The sequence below is a fragment of the Calidris pugnax genome, unplaced genomic scaffold, assembly GCF_001431845.1.
Source record: "Calidris pugnax isolate Ruff unplaced genomic scaffold, ASM143184v1 scaffold44, whole genome shotgun sequence".
In the NCBI taxonomy this organism is placed as follows: domain Eukaryota; kingdom Metazoa; phylum Chordata; class Aves; order Charadriiformes; family Scolopacidae; genus Calidris; species Calidris pugnax.
This window is the reverse complement of record NW_015094506.1, coordinates 37,614,282-37,634,385: the sequence shown is the minus strand read 5'-3', so window position 1 is coordinate 37,634,385 and position 20,104 is coordinate 37,614,282. Positions and strand designations below refer to the sequence as shown.

The window sequence follows — 20,104 nt, the reverse complement described above, 5'->3', positions numbered from 1 at the left end:
AGTCCTATCTGGTATTTTAACATTCCCTTTGGTACCACTGTCAGCTGTGATACTGGGAAGTAAATAGTAGCTGGACTTCTACTGTATATCACAGCTGCTCTTTTAGTCTGTGAATTCTGTGACACTATTTTCACTGTATGTATCTTGTTATTTTTATGTAAATTTGGTACTAATGAGGAGATCTGAGAACTTAGCTGTTAAAGAATCTGGAATATTTGATGTATTTATCATTAGAAAAGTGTTTCATAGCTTATTTTCCTGAGCATTCTAGACCAGAGTGAAACATTTCAAATGTTTCCTGTTTTAAGTGGGAAAGAAGACAATACATACATATCAGCTCTGTCCTGTACTAAAGTGGTTGTTAGAAATTTTTAAACAGGTATGCATAGGAAAGATTTTTCTAGAAATTCTATACTGTGCTAAAATCTGTCAGTCTAAGCTTCAAAGTCTCACCTCGCATTGTTGTGTGGTATCTGACATCAGTTCTTGTTTCATAAGGTTCTTGAATACATTTTACCATGGCAAACTGATAGGTTTGTGATCCTGACAAATCCTAGGTACAAGCAGAATGAGCACTGTCACTTTAGACTTTATTCAGACCCGGATAGGTGAATAAACAGGGCTCAATACCTTTCTTTTTAGGTAAAAGTAACCTAAAGAGGGTGGCATTACAACTTAATGTTTTTACTGTAATACCTACTGCATCTTGTAGCTGAGGTATTCTTTTATAAAGTAGTATTTTTTTTACATTTTTATTTACTGCAAAGCCAGAATATTTTATGATGTTGAATTATGACACTACTTGCTCTTTAAGATACCTTGTGTAACACAATAAAACAAATATTTTAATGGGGCTGGACTGTGCAGTATGAAATGTTGACTATCTTCTCTTTCAGGCCAGTAAAGTACCATTCTGTAAATTCCATCTTGGAGACCGACCCATCCCTGTTACATTTAAGAGAGCGATTGCTGCGCTTTCTTTCTGGCAAAAAGTGAAGCTTGCCTGGGGCCTTTGCTTCTTATCTGACCCAATCAGGTATGAAAACATTTTTTTTCCTTTTATTTTTATGGGGAAAGTAAAATCTTTCCCACTACTGTGTGTTGATATTGTAAATTGAAGGGAGTAGGGCTTCAGTTTGCTAATTTCCTTAAGTTTTCCAGAGGACATGGGCCTGCTGTGTTACGTTGCATCTAGATCACGGCAGCTTGAGAACCGATTCTGCTGTCTGAACAGATTTTTGGACCAAAGAAAAATGTTTAAAATCTGTGAACAACATGTGGACTCTTAATGAGAGACGTTGTTAGGAACTTTTTTGCCTTACAGTAACACTTATCAGACAGCTATTCTCTTGCTCAGCTTGGTTTCCCCTGCCCTTCAGAGACATCCTTGTGCCAAATTTGCTTCCTCTTTCCTTCTGGCCACAAGTAGGTGTGTGATTACTGGCTTGATCTGGGTGAGAACACGTGCACAGCTGTTCTCCTAAATTCAATCTGCTCCTCCCAGACTCGCAGTGGTGGGAGGCTTGCCAGAAACGGGTTCCCCATGCACGTAGTCCCTGAATCTCCATGCCTTTCTCATACCCTGTGGCCGGAGCTCTGCCCAGCTCATGAAATGAGCAGTAGCTCAGAGCTCTGGCAGTTTTTTCAGGCTTTTAGAATTGAAATGGGGCTTGAGCTCTAGTCAAGTCAATCAAACCTTCTGTTGTCAAGTTTTAGCATTTGCTTAATTGTTGTTTCCTATAAATACTTGCTGTTACATTCATCTGTAAAATGAGTTTGACACTCTTTCAATCCATTAACTCCAGTCCATGCACAAAATAAAATTTTCTTACTGGTCTCATACCAGCATGAAATTATTTGCAGGCTTTTGAGGGGCATTGGAGGATGCATTTCTCTGCAACTTCTCCTGTTCTCCTATTTGTCCTAAGGACATTTTGGTTTTCAACTGCAATATTAAGATAATTACAGTATATGCACAGTAGCTTCCTCCTGAAGTTTGGACGTAACATCCCAGTTGTTGTATAGTTGATTAATTTTTTAAAATAATGTGGGTAGAGGTTGAAAAGGAAAGGAAGCTGTTAGGGGGATATTTTGCACTTGGCCATCAACATGAGATTCTACATAAAATAGAGTAATAATTAAACATTAAATTTCTGTCAGTCTGGCACTTCTATGATCTGTTGAAAGCCAGCAATGCATTTCTTGTTTTGGTTTTCCCAGTTGACATTTGTAGTGTCCTTTTGGTCTTGGAAAGTAAAGAGACCATCTTTGGCATCATTCTTCAGTAGACAACGATGCAAAACCAGATGATTCTGTTGCCACCACAGGTGTGGGTGCAAACAGAAGGTTTAACAGCACCTCTAAAAACTATGAAAGCTCATTACGTTTCCTCCTGCAGTTTTTATTTCTTGTCCATTTCCTGCTCCTCTCTTCAGGGAATGGATTTATAACTTTGACTTTGCTGCTGGAGGTGTGTGATTGACCCTAGGAACGTGCAGAACTCTTTCCATCCTCTTAGGCTGTGCCTTACAGTGTACTTTTTTTGTTCTTTAAATATAGCCTCTGTGTGCTCAGTGATCAGATCTGCTTCCTCAGGTGTGCTCTGTGTTGCCTCTTCTAAGCTTATTATACACACTGGAAGTGGGGCACTGTGATAACTATTTCATTTGAAGCCCTGGTGCTTTTGCTCAGTTGAGTTGGCACCTTTCAAACTGGGCAGGGTGAAAATCCAGTTGCACTGCCTCCAGGCAAGTGACCTCTCTCCTTTCCCTCACTGTAGAGGCATTGTTAGGTATCCAGTTCTACAGGTTGAGGGAGATTCTTTTGCTTTTGGAGAGGAGAACTAGGGGAGGAGAAGTGAGGAGCTTGGGTTTAGGTGATTATTGTGTATAATACCCAATTGTTTTTATTCATTGGTTTGTCTGTATTGGGCTTTAAAAGCAACTCACCTTTCTTTCAGTAAAGATGATGTGGAGAAATGCAAACAGAAGGATTTACTGGAGCAGATGATGGCAGAAATGATTGGAGAATTCCCTGATCTTCATCGAACGATTGTCTCCGAGCGAGATATTTACTTGACCTACATGCTGAAGCAAGCAGCAAAGCAGATAGAACTACCTCGAGCCTCCGAAAGTAATTGTTTTAAATATATATCATAACCAGCACAGTGTTCTTTGTGTGCTAGTCCAAAGTTCAGTTCTTGTCAGGAAATCTAGGTTGTTCTGTTCATGTGTTCCACATGTCCTGTAAGATTATAGTGCTTGAAGTTAAAAAGGGATATTACTCTTCTGTTGCAACCACCTAGAGCAGTAGACTCCAAATTGTGATTCCTTTCTCATTGGGCTGTTCTAAACTGGAAAATACTAATTAGCATGACAAATTTTGAAAAAGGCAGGCATCTGGTATTACAGCACAGCATGGGACAGTCTAGGCTTATGTCATATGTCTCGCTTCTACCCTGTTATCTCACCAAATTAATTGTCATCACTAGCTGCTCAGGAGCACATTTCTTCCTAAGTTAGTTACCTCTAATTTCAGTGCTCTTCATACTTTACTTGCTCTGAATTGGGCTGCTAGGAGTCCTGATGATGTGGCAATGATGATGAGTGTGTGACTCTGCATGTTGCAACAACATATAGGCATACAGAATAGCTGCATTTCTCTAGCCTTTGGAAGGATTTTGCTACTATATGCGATCTGCATGGCCTTAGTATGTATAAGACTCCTGAGGTATGGGTTACCTCTGATTTGCTTTCTTAGGATGATGCTGTTTGTTAATGTCTTAAGTGCAGACCTCTGGTACTGTCATGTGACCTGAAAAAATAGCAAAGTGATTGTGCTTGTGTTTTTGCATCTCCCTTCCCTGATATTGCCTCAGTGCTGCCTTCACAAAGTTTGTCCAAACACACAGTATTTCCTGTTGGCTCAGTCGATGTGGCTGAAAGGGGCACAGATGTGTTCAGTTACTTGGTCCAAAGAGCAGGCTGAAAATATAGCTTTATTGTTGGTCCTTGGCTGGGTCATGAGCCCCAAGAGGAAATGCTTAGCAATTCCCCTGCTCTTCTGTTTTCCCCTTTAAATCTACCTTCTTAAAAGCTCAAGTCTCTGGATCATGGATTTAGTGAATGTCTGTGAAACTGGAGGGGATTTATGTGTTTTGAAGGACTTAAAATAGAAGACATGGTGCTCACAAGAGGCAAAAAAAAGGCAAATGATATAGTTGAGATACTTGTAAAATACAAAACCCCACAATTCAAATGAGCAGAAATACAGCGTTTTCACCATTTTCCAAATCATTTGCTATTGTAGGGCCAAAGCAAGGTGAAATTCCTGGATACTATTTGCAGGACTCAAATATACTTTTGGTCTGATCTATTCCTAAACTAGGTCTGCTTTGTTCCCAGCCTTCCTCTGACTGTTTCCCTGGGTGAACTCTTCCAAAGAACTTGCAAATGAAACTTTCACATTTAGTTTTTCAGTCTGTCTTTACTCCACACAGAATATTCTGAGAGGGATAAAGGTTTCTTTCAGGACTAAGTTTCAAGCAGGGTTTTAAACGTTACTGGGGTCATCCTTGAATCCTGCCCAGCAGCAGAGAGGAACATACAGGTGGAGGCTGGAGCAGACGTGAGGTGCTCTGCCTCTGTTGTAGTCGCAGCTCTGATTTAGAGCAACCCTAGAGCAGGGTGAGAAAAGTCAAGTCCAAAGAAACAATTTGTAAATGTGTATAATAGTTTTAATGTTTTTAATACAGGTTTGGGTTTGGGGTTTCTTTTGGGGAGGGCGAGGGGGAGAAGCTGCTTTTGAATTTTTTTAATTCATTCCTGGGGAAAAAAAAAAATCAGAGGTGGATATCTAAACTAAGACAGTAGGACTTGTTTTTATGTATGTATTTACATACAATTTTCCCCATAGAAAAGCAGCCTGATTACTATTACTTAGAAAGTTTTCTGTGAATTATTTTTGTTGTGGTGCAGTGCTATTTTTTTCACTGGGGAAGAGGCAATCCCGAAACTTTCAGGAACAACATTTTAGCTTCCACTGGGTGTTGTGGACTATGGGTGGTAGATGGGAGGTGAGGATGAGAGCTGGCTGGTGTTGCAGTGGTCTAGTGGTGGCCACCTGGCCAGCAGCTGCACACGAATGGCACGTGTTTTGCTGTGAATTGCTGAGGCCGGGTCTGTGACAGGAAGCTCTTACCAGGGGCAGGTGTGGTCTCCAGTGCTGTTCTCTGGTTGTTCATTCTGCTTGTTAGCCCAGGGCTTGTCATAGCTTGGGTGTGAGCCAGCTGCCACTCTCCAAAGCACTGGAGGAAGTTCTCTGCTCAGGAGGTGGCAAAGACCAGGGCTGTTCCTGATGAGCAGTACAGAAATGTGACCCGCGCAGGGAAGGAGAGAAAATTAATTTAGCTTGCATCTGCTGAGCCTCTCACCCTAAGACTGGAGTATGAGCCCCAGCCAGCTCTGTTTAGTGAAACAGACACAAACTGATTCAGTTTTTCCCCAGACTTTCAACATAAAAAGCAGTAGGTGAGATGATTATTAACTTCTAGTATGTAAAAGAGTTTTAGTATCTAGTAATAAGAGTCCCTACCTCTTAGAAAATTTGGTTTTGTAATCTCACTCATTACCTATATTTATAGCTTGAGATTAGTTATTTTACTGATGTATTCCTTTTTTTTTTTTCCCATCTTTCTTTCTAAGCTGAACCTAGAAGATATATCCCAGCTGTTGTAGTTGGAGTTGTTGGGATGGGTCACGTACCTGGAATTGAAAAGAACTGGAACTCTGACTTAAACATCCAGGAAATAATGAGGTAACAGTCATCCTTTCCTATGTGTTCACCTAACAGCTTCTTTTGCTAAAAGCCAGCAGCAGTTGGCTGTGTTGGATTTTTTTGGTTGGTTTTCACTGTTTGAAGAAACATCACTACTGTCATCTCTGCCCTGTCAGTTTACTGACTTGCTGTGCAGTGCATGGAGATGTGCTTACAGCAAAGGAAAAGAAAATATAAAAGGAAGAAAAGTAAATAGTTGGATATCAAAGGAAATAGAGATGAGAAAGATGCCCTTGCTTAGAAAGAAAATGTATTGATCCACATTTAAGGCTTTAAAACAAGAATTTAAATGAGGTCTGTAGAAGATGGTGAAAACAAACAGGCTTCCAGTCTATCTTAGGTAAACACAAACTTTTGGATTAAAGTCTTTTGTTGTGTCAGGGCTCTGCTGGCTCTGCCAAGTTTATGATCACAGTTGCTCAGAACCTATTTTTCACTGTATAAAAAAGTAATAATATGTTTTAATGTATATACCTAAATATGGGTGCTGATTTTAGCCATGTATTTGGAGAACTCTTGCTCCAAAGTCCCTGTTAAAACAGATGTATCGGCTTTGTGAAAGAAGGAAGAACCAAAATGTTTGTACTATGCATATCCTATAAGGCCACAAAGGTCAGGACTGTAGAAGGGATTACAGTGTGACCTGGTAATACAGGTCTGGTGTGGTTCAGGACAATAGAGCCTTTCAAATACTGGTACATTACCTTATCACATCACATCCAGTTACTGTGTTTATATAAGCACCTCACTGGCTGTTCCTGTCTCATCAGAGGCTCTGAAAAAGAGAGAAGACTATTCCCTATCTAAATGGTGTATTTAGGCATCTGGAATGTGATTTAGAGACACTTTAAGTGTCTGGATCCAAGAATGCAATGTACAGAAGCCTTGCCTAACCATTTATTAGTCTATCTCAAGGCTAAGCCTTTCCTGGAGTCACAAACAAGATGTTCATATTCCTCTGCACCCTCACAAATAACCTGTAAAATGAGGTTTTCCAGTTCCATGTAATTGTGTGGCTGATGGTTGACGTTACAGAACTGAATAGCCCAAAGCCTGACCACGTGTCTTCAAGTTTACATAGAGGGTCTTTTTCATCAAAGTTTACGCTCTTTGACTTGATTTTCTTTACTGTGCCAGTGCCATAACTAAATGGAAGGGATACCAGTATCTTTCATCAGACATTATTTTAGAAAGGCAAGTTAATGGAATATTAATCTGAAGCAAATGATGTTCGTAAGGTTCCTGTGTTTGAGTCTCATTTCTCATTAAGCTTTTTTCTGCTGTGCTGTTGCAGTGCAGTTGCAGAGCGGAGGTACAAAGGGGTTTTGAGTCCATGGTTGTCACCTCTCTGAGAAGTTTTTAAGACTGATACAGGTATTTAGTTAGATTTTACAAGCTGCAAAGTGACCTTGGAAATTATCTGGAAACATACATTTCTGAGACTTCCAATTTTTAAGTTCACATATTGAACCTGACTCTGAGCAGACCTTACTATTTGCTTCAGATTCTTATGAGTTAATTGTTTTAAATTGCACTAAGGGACTGGAATCAAGAAATAATAGATAGAGAAGCATGTAGGGAGGTGTCAAGGGCCAGCTTTACCCCAGCCTTTGTTGAATGTGTGTGCTTTTATAAAACTCTTCCCAAACATTCCTTTAACATGCAAAATCTTACCAGTAATAACTTTGCCCTAGTTCGAGCACGTGGATCTAAGCTCAGTTGTTTCCTCATGTCAGCACATCTAACCTGCTTTGAATGTGTAATGTTATTGCACTACTGTTACTGATTGCTTCTGAATACATGAGAAACAGTTTCTAGTTATAAATGAGAACTTGCTGCTTCTCTGAAAGAACATTTGGAGACCTCTCCCACACCTGGGTTGCAGGGCCAGCTGAGCTCCTGCACAGCCAGGTAGTGAAGGTCCTGGCCGCACAAACCTGACCAGGTCCTGACACACATTATCCAGGGTATCCAAGCTCTGTTTTCCTCCATTACCCTGAATGACAGGGAGTGGACTGTACAGGGGTTGGACTTTGGCTGTGTCCTGTGTTTCTTCTGACTTTTGTCTCTGTGCAGAGATATGTGCAGTAATATTATAATCAGTTCAACAAACTACTAACTTCTAGTATTCTTCAAGAAGTGTTGGTGTTGTCTTAGCTATTTTAGTAGGGTGATGGCCAAGTCAAGGTCCGTCGCCATTACATAAGTATCTTACGTAAGTGGAAAAAGCTTCATTATTATTTATTACAGAATCACAGAATCTTCTAGGTTGGAAGGGACCTTAAAGATCATCTTGTCCAACCATCAACCTAACTGACAAAAATAGACACCCACACAACAAACAAGGAACATCATCACTAAACCATACCTCCCAGCACTACATCAACCCGTCTTTTGAACACCTCCAGGGATGGTGCCTCAACCACCTCCCTGGGCAGCCCATTCCAATGTTTGATAACCCTTTCAGTGAAAAAATTTTTCCTAATATCCAGCCTGAACCTCCCCTGGTGCAACTTGAGGCCATTTCCTCTTGCCCTGTCGCCTGTGACTTGAGAAAAGAGACCGACCCCCACCTCTCTACACCCTCCTTTCAGGTAGTTTAGAGAGCAATAAGGTCTCCCCTCAGCCTCCTCTTCTCCAGGCTGAAATTATTATTGTTGTTGTTGTTCCTATTTAATGTCAATGTAGCCCTTGAACATGAAAGAATACCTTGCTCATTCATGACACATCTGTTACCTGAAAGTCTCCTGCACTTTAGGGGGAAGGGGAGAAACGCTCTTTGTTTTGATTGGAAAATGCCTGTCCTTTCCAGCTCTGCAGATGTTAACGTTGTTTTCTGTCTCTTGCCTCAGTGTGCCTCCTCCATCAGCTTCAAGTAAGATTTTCAAATTTGTCATAAAAGCCACAGTATTTGGACTGATGGGATACGGCTGCTACCGAATAGGTCAAAGGACGGTTCAGTTTATCCTCTCGATGCCAGCAGCACAGAGCTACCTTCAGAAGCTGACAGAAATCAAGTCTCAGCATTGAACATGGAGTGGAGGCACTATGTGGAGAAGGTGGGACAAAGGATGACAGGGGCAACAGCTGTGAACCGGACTGAAGGAAGAGGGAGATGAGGATTCCAGTCGGAGGTGATGGATGCTGAACAACGTCGAATCGCTGTATAATAAGAGATTTGATACTAAAGTTACACCAGCTATGATCTCATGAATAGGTTTGGTTCCTGGTAAGCGAGTTGCATGAAACCACATGATTCCAGATTGAGGTAAAAGAAGTATGTACGCAAATATATATATTATATATATGCATACTGTATATATAATATATATTACTGATGATGTAGTACGGACAGCTTAAAGAGTGTGTGTTCACGACTTTTCCGGAGGAACAGAACAACACAAAGTAACCGAATTGGCTGCATCTGCTCCGAAGTTCAGGGACACTTGTCTTGAGTGGTTCTTCGCTTTTTTTCCTTAGGTATGATAATACCTAGTGGTCGTTTCTGGTGCCAGACACTTTTACATATAATTTAGAAGGACATCTTCTCAATCTGTGTTTTATACTTCAAACATTTAGGCTTTTTTTAAACTTAAGAGCTTTCCAGAAATTTCAGAATTGTACAGGCTGTCATACGTACACTGCTCCAATTTTTTACGAGCCTTACTGAAGAACAGGAACGTTGCCTTTAGATTGCATCCCTTGTTACCGCCACCAGGTGAATTGTCTTTCTCCTGCATAGAGAAGGTAGGGCCACGCCATCAGAATGCAATGTGGTTTGTGTCAGATGTTTACAGGACACTGTGTTCCTTTAGATTAGCTTATTTAAACTGTCTTATTTAGCCAAATCCTGCTGGATTCAGTATTGTAAATTTATGTGACTAGAACTACTGTACAATTTACTTCTGTTTCTCGGACCTTTCATTATTGGGACAAGAAGTCTGGAATTGGTTGTACCTGCCCCTCACTTTTGATACATGAAAATATTTTATTTATCACTGTAATTTCTCAGTGAATTAATATTTTAATCTATTTAATAGAAAAGCAGTGTTCAATTTAGTTTTTCAAACTAGCTGTAGGGTTTTATTTGGATTATCTGTTATTTATACAAAGAATTATGGGTACTTCAGACTGCTATGATTTTCTTGCTTAATTATCTAGGACAGCCATCCATCATCGATCTATTTATTTATTTTTTTTTAATCCTAGGTTCTATTTCATAGGAATTTTTCTTGGTACCCTTTATACAGGGTTGTCAGTGATTGTAAAGCGCCCCCTGCAATCAGCTCATCCCAGTCCAACAGAACAAATAACTGTAATTGTCATATCAAAGTTTTAACCTGATGTATTTGAATGGAAGAGTCCCGTTCGCTCCTCAGGCTCATCTAAAGTTGCTTATGGCTTAAAGTGAAGTTTTTATCTGTATTAACTTCTTTTGGGAATGAAAGGTAGGAACCAGTGTGTGAGGCAGGAGGAGGAAAAGGTGGTGATGTATTCTGTGTTTATTTGTTGTTTTCAGTTGGTTCAACAAAATCAACAAAACGCTTTTAGTAGGGTGTATTTCCAAGGCCTTGTGTTGGAAATTGTCCTATATGGTCTGTTGTTTGCTGAAAGTATGTAGATGGATCTTTTTAAATGAAATTAAGGGTCTAATGCTCCTCTCTGTGGTGGCACTTGACTTTGCTGGGAGCTGGTCTGTCCGTGCAGCCCGAGGCTTTTTCTGCCTTGCACTTCTAAAATGTTATGAGTCCCAGCACAGCAAATCATTTAAGTGCATGTTTATCTTTAAACCTATTAAATCAAACCGGATCCTGCAGAGCTCTTGAGACGATGCTGGGTGCTTTTCTGGGTCTGGGCCTTAGAGTCGTGCAGGGAATAAACCTTAGCGAATGACGAATGGCAGCAACTCACGCTTCAGACACAAAGTGCAAACAGTAATACAGAATACAGTGGAGGCAGGTCCTTTTATTTTCCATCTGTCAGTGCTTGAGAAACCACCAGCCATCTCTAGCAGCATTTGTAAACAATTTATAGATTAGAGTGACTGCCTGAATTTTGATTCCTGATTTTTTTTAAAAAAGATTTTATGTATTGTTTACATTTAAGCAGTCCTATTTGAATAATTCTATTACATTTTATGTACATTTTTAAAGGATGAAAGCAAAAGCTTAAGCTCATTTTTCTCCTGGCTTTGCTGACATACCAAAATCTTGTTTTGTTAGTTGTCTTTTTGAGAATTTTTAGCTGGTAGAATTCGAGATATTGATGTTTTGCTTTAAGTTATCTACGGATTTTTAAGGTATCTGCAGATATTTTAAAAGTTCTGTAGATCTTTGATATCTGTGCTCAGGTAATTTTACACAAAGGAAAACAAATCTAAGGTAAATTTTAGATATGAGCCTTAAACTAGGGTGGGACTAATGCTAAATGATTGTCATGGAGCATTCTTGCAGACTTAATGTCGTGTGCTTTTTAGCCCAAAGTGATTACTCTGTAAATTGTCCGTTCATTATTCACTTATTCCCTCCAGTTAATACCTTAAGTCTGTTGTTTCACTCGGTTTTCACAAAGCATATCAGCAGATTCTTCAAGGAGCCTGTTTGTGGATGGAGAATTTGCAATTTATCTTCCCACTATTGCAAACTGGCAGATCAGCCCCACGCACTGTCCACGCAGCGGCCCTGGAAAGCCTGATGAATTTGCAGAACTCACAATCCTGTGAATCCATACCCCAATGCTCAGTGTTGCGTATTCCATGTGCTGTGCTATTTATGTAACATAATCAGTGTTTTAGGTCCATTCTTTTCTGTTCTAGTCAGTCCTCTCAGTGTTAACAGCATCCTGTAAAATTTAAACACGTGTTGAATTGTCCCAGCCCCGCCTCAACCTTATGAAGCCATATTGTATTTTTTTGGTGACATGTACATCTGTTTTATGCATTTGTACATGTGGTGTAAATTTGAAGTATTTTTAACAATGTGTGCCTTTACTCTAAAATGATTTAAAGTAAACAGCAGTATGTTCTATGATATAAAAAAAATAAAATATTTTAACCACCATATCTGTTGAAGGCATTTATTTACCGTATTAGTATTTTTGTTGAGAACGAGCACTGGTTAGCTAGATCTAGTATGTGATCATTTCAGCATTTTTCTGAACAAGAATGTCAGTTGGAGTAAGTGCCTCCCAGCACGGGGCAGCTGCATGTGACCCTGAACGAGGGAAACCGGTTTCTCTGCCTCCAGATGTTGAGAGAGGAAAGGATGAGTTTCCCTGCCCTGCTCAAGGAGAGTACCTAAATCCAGAGGCCAGAGTCGGGCCTGCTGAGGGGACTCCTTTGTTGCAGTTGCTTTTCTTTTAATGTCTCTGCAGTGCTCAGTGGTGCGAGGAGCCCGTGGCCTTAGTCCCAGTCCAGTCCAGCAGAGTGCTCACACACTGCCATCGGGCACAGAGGGCTGTGCTTACAGTGCTGCATGGGAATCAAGGGGCCCTGACGTGGAAGAGGTGTTGGATTAGTGGCAAAAAGAGTTTAATCTTTCAAATTGAGACAGGTAAATCAATTGTCTTTGTACCAAAAGTAAGTATATATGATAAGCTGTATTCCATACAGATGATGGAGACTGGTAGGAAGAGACTGTAGGCTTTGTCAGTCGCTACCCCATAATTTTTGACTGTACCTGTGTGAAGCAAAGTCCATTCAGGCAAAGTTCCCCTTCGGTTGCGCTTGGAGCTGCCTCTGCAGCGAAGTGCTGGGTAAGCTGATCAGGTGGGAGGAAAAAAAAATCTAAATACTGTAGTGAAATAGTGAAATCCTGTCCCTGGGACTGGCAGCTGCCCACTTTGGGAGTGTGGTGTTCACCAGCGCTGGGTGGATACTGCTGGCCCGGGGCATGTTTATCATGTGTCTTTACCCAATGCTGAACCAAATTTTAAAAAATTGGATTTTTTTGAGGTGGATTCATATTGGCCGGATTTCCACTGGCAGCTGTTTTTCTGTGCATGTATTGTAGAACATCTACAAGGCAGTGAGAAAAATACATCCTTATCTCACAGTGCCAGGCAGTAGTGGGAACTACGCATGGAAAAGAAACAACATGTTGTCACTTGTGTAACTAAGATACTGGTGTACCTCCTTTCCTGTTCCTTTCTAAAACTGAAATAAACTCTTATTTTAGACTTCGGTGTTTTGAGACGGGTTTTATTGCAGGATTTGGGTTTTTTAAGTATTTGCAGGAGCAGAGTCACTGTTCCGGCTGTGACTGGTGGCCTGACCTCAGTGTGGTGCTCAGCCCCTTCAGGTGGCTGTGGAGACGTGCCTGGAAGACACCAACCACAGGACACAAGCAGCTCCAAAGATGCAAAGCCGAAATGTGTCTGCTGACTGACTGTTCAGGTGAAAAAATACAACTGCTGTATGTATCCCCACAGCAGCAGGTCTTCTGTGTCCGTGTGTGAAGGGGACAGGGAGTAGCTGAAGTGGGTGTCCCGTTCAGCAGCTTCTAATTGGAGAGGCTGGGAGGGGGGAGAGTTGTCTAATTATCCCTTCCCTTGTTGCTTGCCATCTTATCAACCAGGAGCAAATGAAGCTTTCTACACGGCAGGGAAGGTGGGGGTAGCCTTGTCCTTGCTCCCAGTAGGGAAAAGGGTGGCAACTGAGGGCACGGGTGCTCTTTTCCATTGTGAGACCTTGCCCTGGGTGCTGGCACCTGGGGGTGGGGGCTCCTGGGGTAGCTCCGTGTTGGGGGAGGTGAGGAAACACTGGCTTTTGCTGGTTTGATGTTTTGGTTCATTTAGTACTGTACAGGGAGGCTCTTGTGGTGTTAGTCCAAGGGCAGAAAAGATACATGCTACTGCTTTTCCACTTGCCTCATCCAAGGTAGTTGGTGCCCGTGCATCAGGGAAAGGGGCAGGAATCAGACTTTGAAAAAAAAACCAAAAAAACAACAAAAACTCCAAAACAAAACACAAACCTCTGTTACACACTTGTTTCAGCAGGTTGCGTCTCCTCCTGGCTCAGTGACATTCTTTCCGTGGTAAAAATATCCCTGTGTTTGGCCAGAGATGACTCAACTGGGCAAAATAATTAAGAGTAACACTTTGATTAGAGCATAGTGATTATTAACACGTGGTCTCTGCAGCGACTGAACCGCACACCTGCCACCTTCAGGGCCAGCAGGAGTATCTGTGGAGTCCCTGGAGCTGTGTGTGGGCGAGGTGGGCAGGACTGCTCCCTGCTTCACCTTCCAGCAAGCACGGCAGCTTGCCAGGTGTGCACCACCTGCCAGGGAGCATCTTCTCTCTGCCTCCCTGCATCCCCCTCCCTGCCCCCAGCCCTCTGCTGTCTCTCACCTCCTCATCACAGCCCCAGTTCTTTGGAGCCCAGGCCCGGTCTGTGGTTCTGCGTTCCCATTTAGCTGGAAAATACAAGTAACAGTAATAACTTAGTGCCACCTACTGACTGCAGACGGTTTACCTGGTGTGTCTGGTTTTAGGTGGAGGTGTCTACCGGACCCTGAGGCTGTTCTTCAGAGACGGTAAGTGCACATACCTCAGAGAGTTTGGGTTTGACTCACTGATGGTGTACCTGCTGTTAACTGAAACGGCACAACAGGAGCATCCTGGATAACCACAGACTTGTAGCCTTTGCCTATTTCTCTTATTGTGATTCTGTTGGTGCTTGAAAGGCAGATTCTTGGTGAATCAGCAATAATGTATTCATCTTCACTTAAAGTTAAATATCTACCAAAAAGCATGATTATATTGCTTCTAGGGTACTTCATGGAAAACACAGAATTACATTGCTAGAAAACATCCTTCTTACACCTGATTGATTGCTTCATTTGTAATGTTTCAAGGATAGACTTACTTTGCCCATCATGTAAGACCCCACCTCAACAGGACTTTTACTCTCATTCTATAATGTTTAACGTATTTTTGTTTGTTACCTTGAGGGACTGCTACTCTTCTAAGCTGGAGACTGTGGACTTCCCACCCAAAACCACATCTACTGTGGCCACCCCGGCAGGCTCTTGGTGCCACTCTTTAACATGGGGCAGAGTGGAAGAGTTGGGGAACCCACACGGGGCTTGATGGTCTATCACAGCTATCAGCGATTTCTGCCTGGTCACTACATACAAGGATTTCTACCTCTGTGCACAGACAGGTCAGTAACAAGTGTTCTGGCATGTGGTGGTCAGACCTTGTCCCACATGTGCCCTGGGATGCCCAGGCTTCTCAGATAAAGGCTAGTGGTGGGCAGGACTCCCACAGCATGGACCACGGCTCTATGACTATGCCAAGGTGTAGCTCCCCTCTTCAGACCAGTTACCGAGACATAACTGAGGCACACTGTTTATTGACTGGTGAACACACGCTGAGGAAACTAGCAGAATAGAAAGATAATCAATAACCTAAGTAAGTCCCATCCCAGTCATCAAGTTACATATGGTTTGCAAAAATAAGGCACAGCTATGAAGTTATGAGCTCTCAATCTCAGATCTAATGAGTCTCATGCACTGCCAACCCTCAGTGACAGTTCTGTAAGTCCCAAGGTTGCACCTTGATTCATCCTCCCACACCACGATGTACAGCCAGAGAGCTGATGGAGCAAGTCCAGCGGGTTATCCCAGGTGATGCCTTCCAGCCTCCCAGGGCTTGAGTCTGCAGCTCAGTTTTGCTACCGGCCATAGGTGTCCAACTGTCAGCAGGAGCCCTCTGGTCTTCCTTCTTGGATTTCGTACCTCATTCTTCAGCACCAGGGCCCACCTCCTCTCCTCCACCCAAATCCGGCCCAAATAAACAACTTGTCCCCGATTACTTCCTCCCAATTGATCCTGGTTTTGCTACAGCCATACTTAACTGCCATTATTTTCAGTGCTGTTACCCCAGCAGTCGCAGCCTTACAGGGTGTTACTGGCAGGGACACCCAACCACAGGCAGCCTGGCTCCCTTGTAGCTGTCCCCTTGGGTGTAGGTTACCTCCTGTGAGTACTAGACACAGCTATTCCACGTTAGCCTTGATCCCTGTGCAAGCTGGCCAAGCCCTTGCAGGGCCTTATCTGGCAGTTTACATACCAGAGAGCAGCAGCAGAGGCACTTGTTTGTCACCCTTCTGCCAGCACTGCTGGGGCCTCAGCTCTCTGGGGCTGCATGCTCCAGCGGGACCTCTCACTCACAAGCCACCCCCTGGTCTGCCTGACCTCCTCTGAGGACATTCAGACCACTCTGGGTGCTCATGAACTCAATCCCTTCTGGCTGGAAGCCACCACAACTTTTACACCAGCAATGCACATAAGATGTTCAACTGGGCATGTGAGCACACTCTTCCCTTCTGAAACAAGCAAATCATACATAGAGGAATAAAGAACATCATAACTTCTATCATAACTAATAGCAAGTACAGGATTAAGTGCATTAAGTGCTGCAAAGCAGTGGCTTTTGGAAACCAGCCCATGGCAATGTCATACCAACAATGTACAGTTCACAGTCTCAGGCTCTGGTTCTGACAGTTCCTTACTCACCAAGGCCGTCCTCAGGCTTGCAAATTCTTGTCTGCTCTCTGGTTTCTCAGGTCCCTTCTGTATACTGTCACCTCATCCCAAAGAGGCCTCTCAGCTCCCAGACAGATGTCATGAGTTCCTCGGTCTGGAACAAAACCCTGCTTTTGAGAACAAGCAAATGAATGTATACCACCAACAGCAGTAGTGCCACATCTTTGGTCTTCTCCTGGAGCCACAGAGGCCATTGTTATCCTCCCACTCTCCCATTACAGGTGAGGCGACGCACACACAGCCTGCACTGTTACACAACACCACTGGCATTCCCACGCTGACTTCCCCCACTGATGTGTGACAGTATCCTCCTGTGGTTCACAAACAATTGTACAGAACTAGTACATACATTTCATTTAGTTGTCCATTTGCAACAGCGGTTGGTGAAACTTCCCTTGTAATTGGGGTCTCTGTTGTACTACCCATGAGAACAGAGCTAATGCTATTGAAAAAGCTGTTTTAAGAGCTAGCAATTGAGCTTGAATACAATAGGAAGAGCTATTATGGAATTTAATCCCTAGTAATTTGTTGTTTTGTTAACTCAGCAGTTGCTTTTACCATGTGCCTGGTTATCCCAGGTAGTTACCACTGCTGTTGCAAACAACAGTCTGAAGTTTATTACCCATTTACCTTGTATACGATTCAAAAGTGCAGCTGTTTTCACAGAATGAATCACAGAATGGTTGAGGTTGGAAGGGACCTCTTGAGATCATCTGGCCCAACCCCCTGCTCAAGCAGGGTCACCTAGAGCCGGTTGCCCAGGACTGTCTCCAAGGTTGGAGAGTTTGCAATCCTAAGAGAGGTGCAACCCACGTACATACGGGTCACACGCTAGATGTATCTAGAATGGTTTGTGCCTCACATATTAATTCCCCATCTCTTTCCCCCATCTTACAGCATTAATATGGATACTGTTCTACAGGGGTTTTGGATACTTGTGGATGGTGTGATTTTAGTTTTGGACATGCTCAGTGGCCAAAACTAAATCTGCACCATCTGAACCACTCAAAGCACATCACGCAATACAGCTGCATCCCCCATTATTACACTAGTTGCAAAGGTACCATTTGTATCCCATGCAGCTTCTGTGGCTGACACATACTGGGATCCATGCTGACTATCCATTTTATCAGTTCCACCTTTTTGTTCAGTCCATGCTCTTTTACAGGTGAAATTAGTTAATACAAACTGATACAAACCGCCTCCAACCTCTTGAAGGGGCCCACGTAATCAATTTGCCACTGCTCACTCAAGTGGTGCCCGCTCCCAGGGGTCAAAAGCAAAACAAAACATGCATTTACAGTTCACATAGTGGTTTGGGTTAGAAGGGACCTTTAAAGATCATCTAGTCCAACCCCCAGAATTGCAAGGAATCTCCATCATCCACATCCTCCACACCCCTGGACTTTGACAGAAATTGTGTCAATTGGTATTTAAAATCCCAATCTATTCAGCCTTCATTGCCCATTACCTAGGACTGGAAGAGGGAGTCTCTGGCTGGAACCACCTCATCCTCTTCATTTACTGCCCCCATTTCTGTTTTACTCTTAGACTGGCACTTCACTGACTTGCAGACTCCTGCAATCGCTTCACTTTCTGAGGCAGCAGCACAATACAGTTTTCCCTTGAACAGATCTACCTTGAACTGAGACAGGAAATTAATTCCTAAAATGTTTGCGTTCTGCTTTTAGCAGAATTCTCCACCCATCCAGTTTATCTTCCCCTACCCACAACTGGGCTTCTACCTCTATTCCCCACATTTTTTCCTTCCCACTCCCAATATCCAGACGGATTTAGCCAGGAGTAAATGACCTTGATAATCTAATAATGTTGTCTCTGATCCCACAGCACTTAAGAAAGTAACTTCCCACCCCCCCTTCACAGACATCATCCCTCCACACAGCCCCTTCTCCCTGCACACCAGGTCAGTGTGGTGGAGGTTAATCCCACTGACACCCGGCTTTGGGACTACTCATCTTTAAGTTCCGCTAAGGGTGGGTACAGCTTTCTCTTTGGAATAGGGGGAGGAGTTGATTGATTCATCTGTTTCAGTTTGTCCCACATCTCCTCTTGCTTCATACCCTTTTCCTGAATGATTTTCTTCATTTTGGCAAGTAGAACTCCTGTGGGCTGACTATCTAGCTCTCCTTCATTCACGCCCTGGTTTATTAAATATCTCCAAATCGTCCCTCTAGGAATGTATTTCCTCCCCTTTGCCCCCATGCCGAGCTTCTTCGCCGTCCCTTTCCCCTCAGCTTCCATCAGGGTCCCCATGTTCTCCAAGGTAGTCATGCATTCACTGAGGGGGCGGCCGATTAAAGTAGACCCCAGGCTGATGAAAAACCCCTTGTGCATCTCAGGAGCACGGCAGGCCAGCACCCCCACATCCCCCTGCTCCACATTCACCCCAAAGATGTCAAAGTCAGGGGTCACCGGTTTCTCCCTTTGCTTTAACGTCCGGAGTAAGACATTCCCACACAGGTAGGCTGATGCCTCCTGGACATCTCTCCAGGGTGCCCCCTCCATGTTGTCTTTGAGAGGCTCATACTCTCCCAAATTTCTGATCACCAGCCTCAAGATCTCCCCCCCCAAGGTCTCATCAGCAGGCAGGGCCCTGATAATTGCCCCTACTTTGGGCCACGGCAGCCCGATGGCCGTCACCACCTGCTTCGCCGCCTCACGCGTGAAGGGCGTGCACTGCTCCAGGGTCCAAATTCGGTTTACCCACACGGGCCACCCCTCCTTCTGTTTCTTCCAAACCTTCTCTTTCCTGGGTGCATCCCCCGCTCCCTGGCCTCTCTCTCCCTCCGTGGGCTTTACTTTCCTGGCCCCTGCGGCGCCCACCCCTGCCACCAACGGCTCCTCCAAACTCCAGCCCTCCCCGTCCCACGTCTCCGGGTCCCATTCCGCCTTACTGAGCGCCGCCACCTTCCTCTGGTCCAGGCCCTTCCCCAGGGAGAGCAGGGTGCCCAAGCACTGCACCTTCCTCCTCAGGCGGGCGTTCTCGGCCGCCTCGGCCCTCAGCTCTTCCCTCAGCTTGCCCAGCTGCTCGGCCTGCTCGCTCAGCTGCGAGCTGTCGCACCGCAGGGCCAGGACCTCGTTGCGAGCCACCTGCAGACTGTTCTGTAGGTTCTGGATGCACTGCTCCTTCTCCTCCACCGCCGCCTGCAAGGCCCGGGCCAGGTGGAACAAGAGCCACTGCAGGGCCGAGCACTTCTTCTCCCCCTTGGGGTGGTAGGACGAGACGTAGTTCAGCCAGTGCCTCTCCGCCGCCTTCAGGGAGGGCTCCTGCCCGACCACCCGACGGTCCCACGGGTCGCCGCCGTGCTCCAGCATAGCCTGCACCAGCACGCCCCGCTCCTCCTGGCTCGGGGGGCTCTCCACATCCTCCTTCTCCTTCGACTTCCCTCCCCTCGTTAGCCAGGACATCTTGCGGCCAGCCACCTTGGCCGAGCCCGCGCCTGCCGCCCCGCGGGGGCTCTCCCTCCTCGGAGGCGCAGCTGAGGCGACGGGACTAACGGCCGCGCTCGCCCGGTAACGCCCGCTAACGGACCGGGCACCGGCAAAGCGGCCCCGCTGGCGGCTCCGGCCGGCCGCCCGCCGCGACGCCTCCAGCCTCCGGGCGGGCTAGGGCCAGCGCCCCGCGGGGGCGGCTTTTATACCCACCCCGGCTCCCAGTGCCGGGCTCCGGCTGTCCGGCCCGCCCCCCCTCCGCAGCC

General features: G+C 44.5%; 2 protein-coding genes across 6 annotated transcripts in view; one reads left to right on the top strand and one right to left on the bottom strand.

Moving 5' to 3' along the window:
- TRABD (TraB domain containing) overlaps positions 1–11,894 on the top strand; it is a 34,955-nt gene extending 23,061 nt beyond the window's left edge. For all 5 annotated transcript variants that reach the window (XM_014964229.1, XM_014964228.1, XM_014964230.1 and 2 more), the window contains exons 7-10: positions 897–1,036; positions 2,960–3,132; positions 5,703–5,814; positions 8,688–11,894. In XM_014964229.1, the coding sequence (XP_014819715.1) occupies positions 897–1,036; positions 2,960–3,132; positions 5,703–5,814; positions 8,688–8,865 (603 nt within the window). In that variant the 3' untranslated portion in view covers positions 8,866–11,894. The remainder of the gene's footprint in view (positions 1–896; positions 1,037–2,959; positions 3,133–5,702; positions 5,815–8,687) is intronic.
- A 3,280-nt stretch (positions 11,895–15,174) lies between these two features.
- LOC106901027 (vasodilator-stimulated phosphoprotein-like) overlaps positions 15,175–20,104 on the bottom strand; it is a 5,148-nt gene continuing 218 nt past the window's right edge. The window contains exons 2-3 of the mRNA XM_014963353.1: positions 19,301–20,012; positions 15,175–16,479 (exon numbers count right to left, since the gene is read on the bottom strand). Coding sequence (XP_014818839.1) covers positions 16,367–16,479; positions 19,301–20,012 — 825 coding nt within the window. The 3' untranslated portion in view covers positions 15,175–16,366. The remainder of the gene's footprint in view (positions 16,480–19,300; positions 20,013–20,104) is intronic.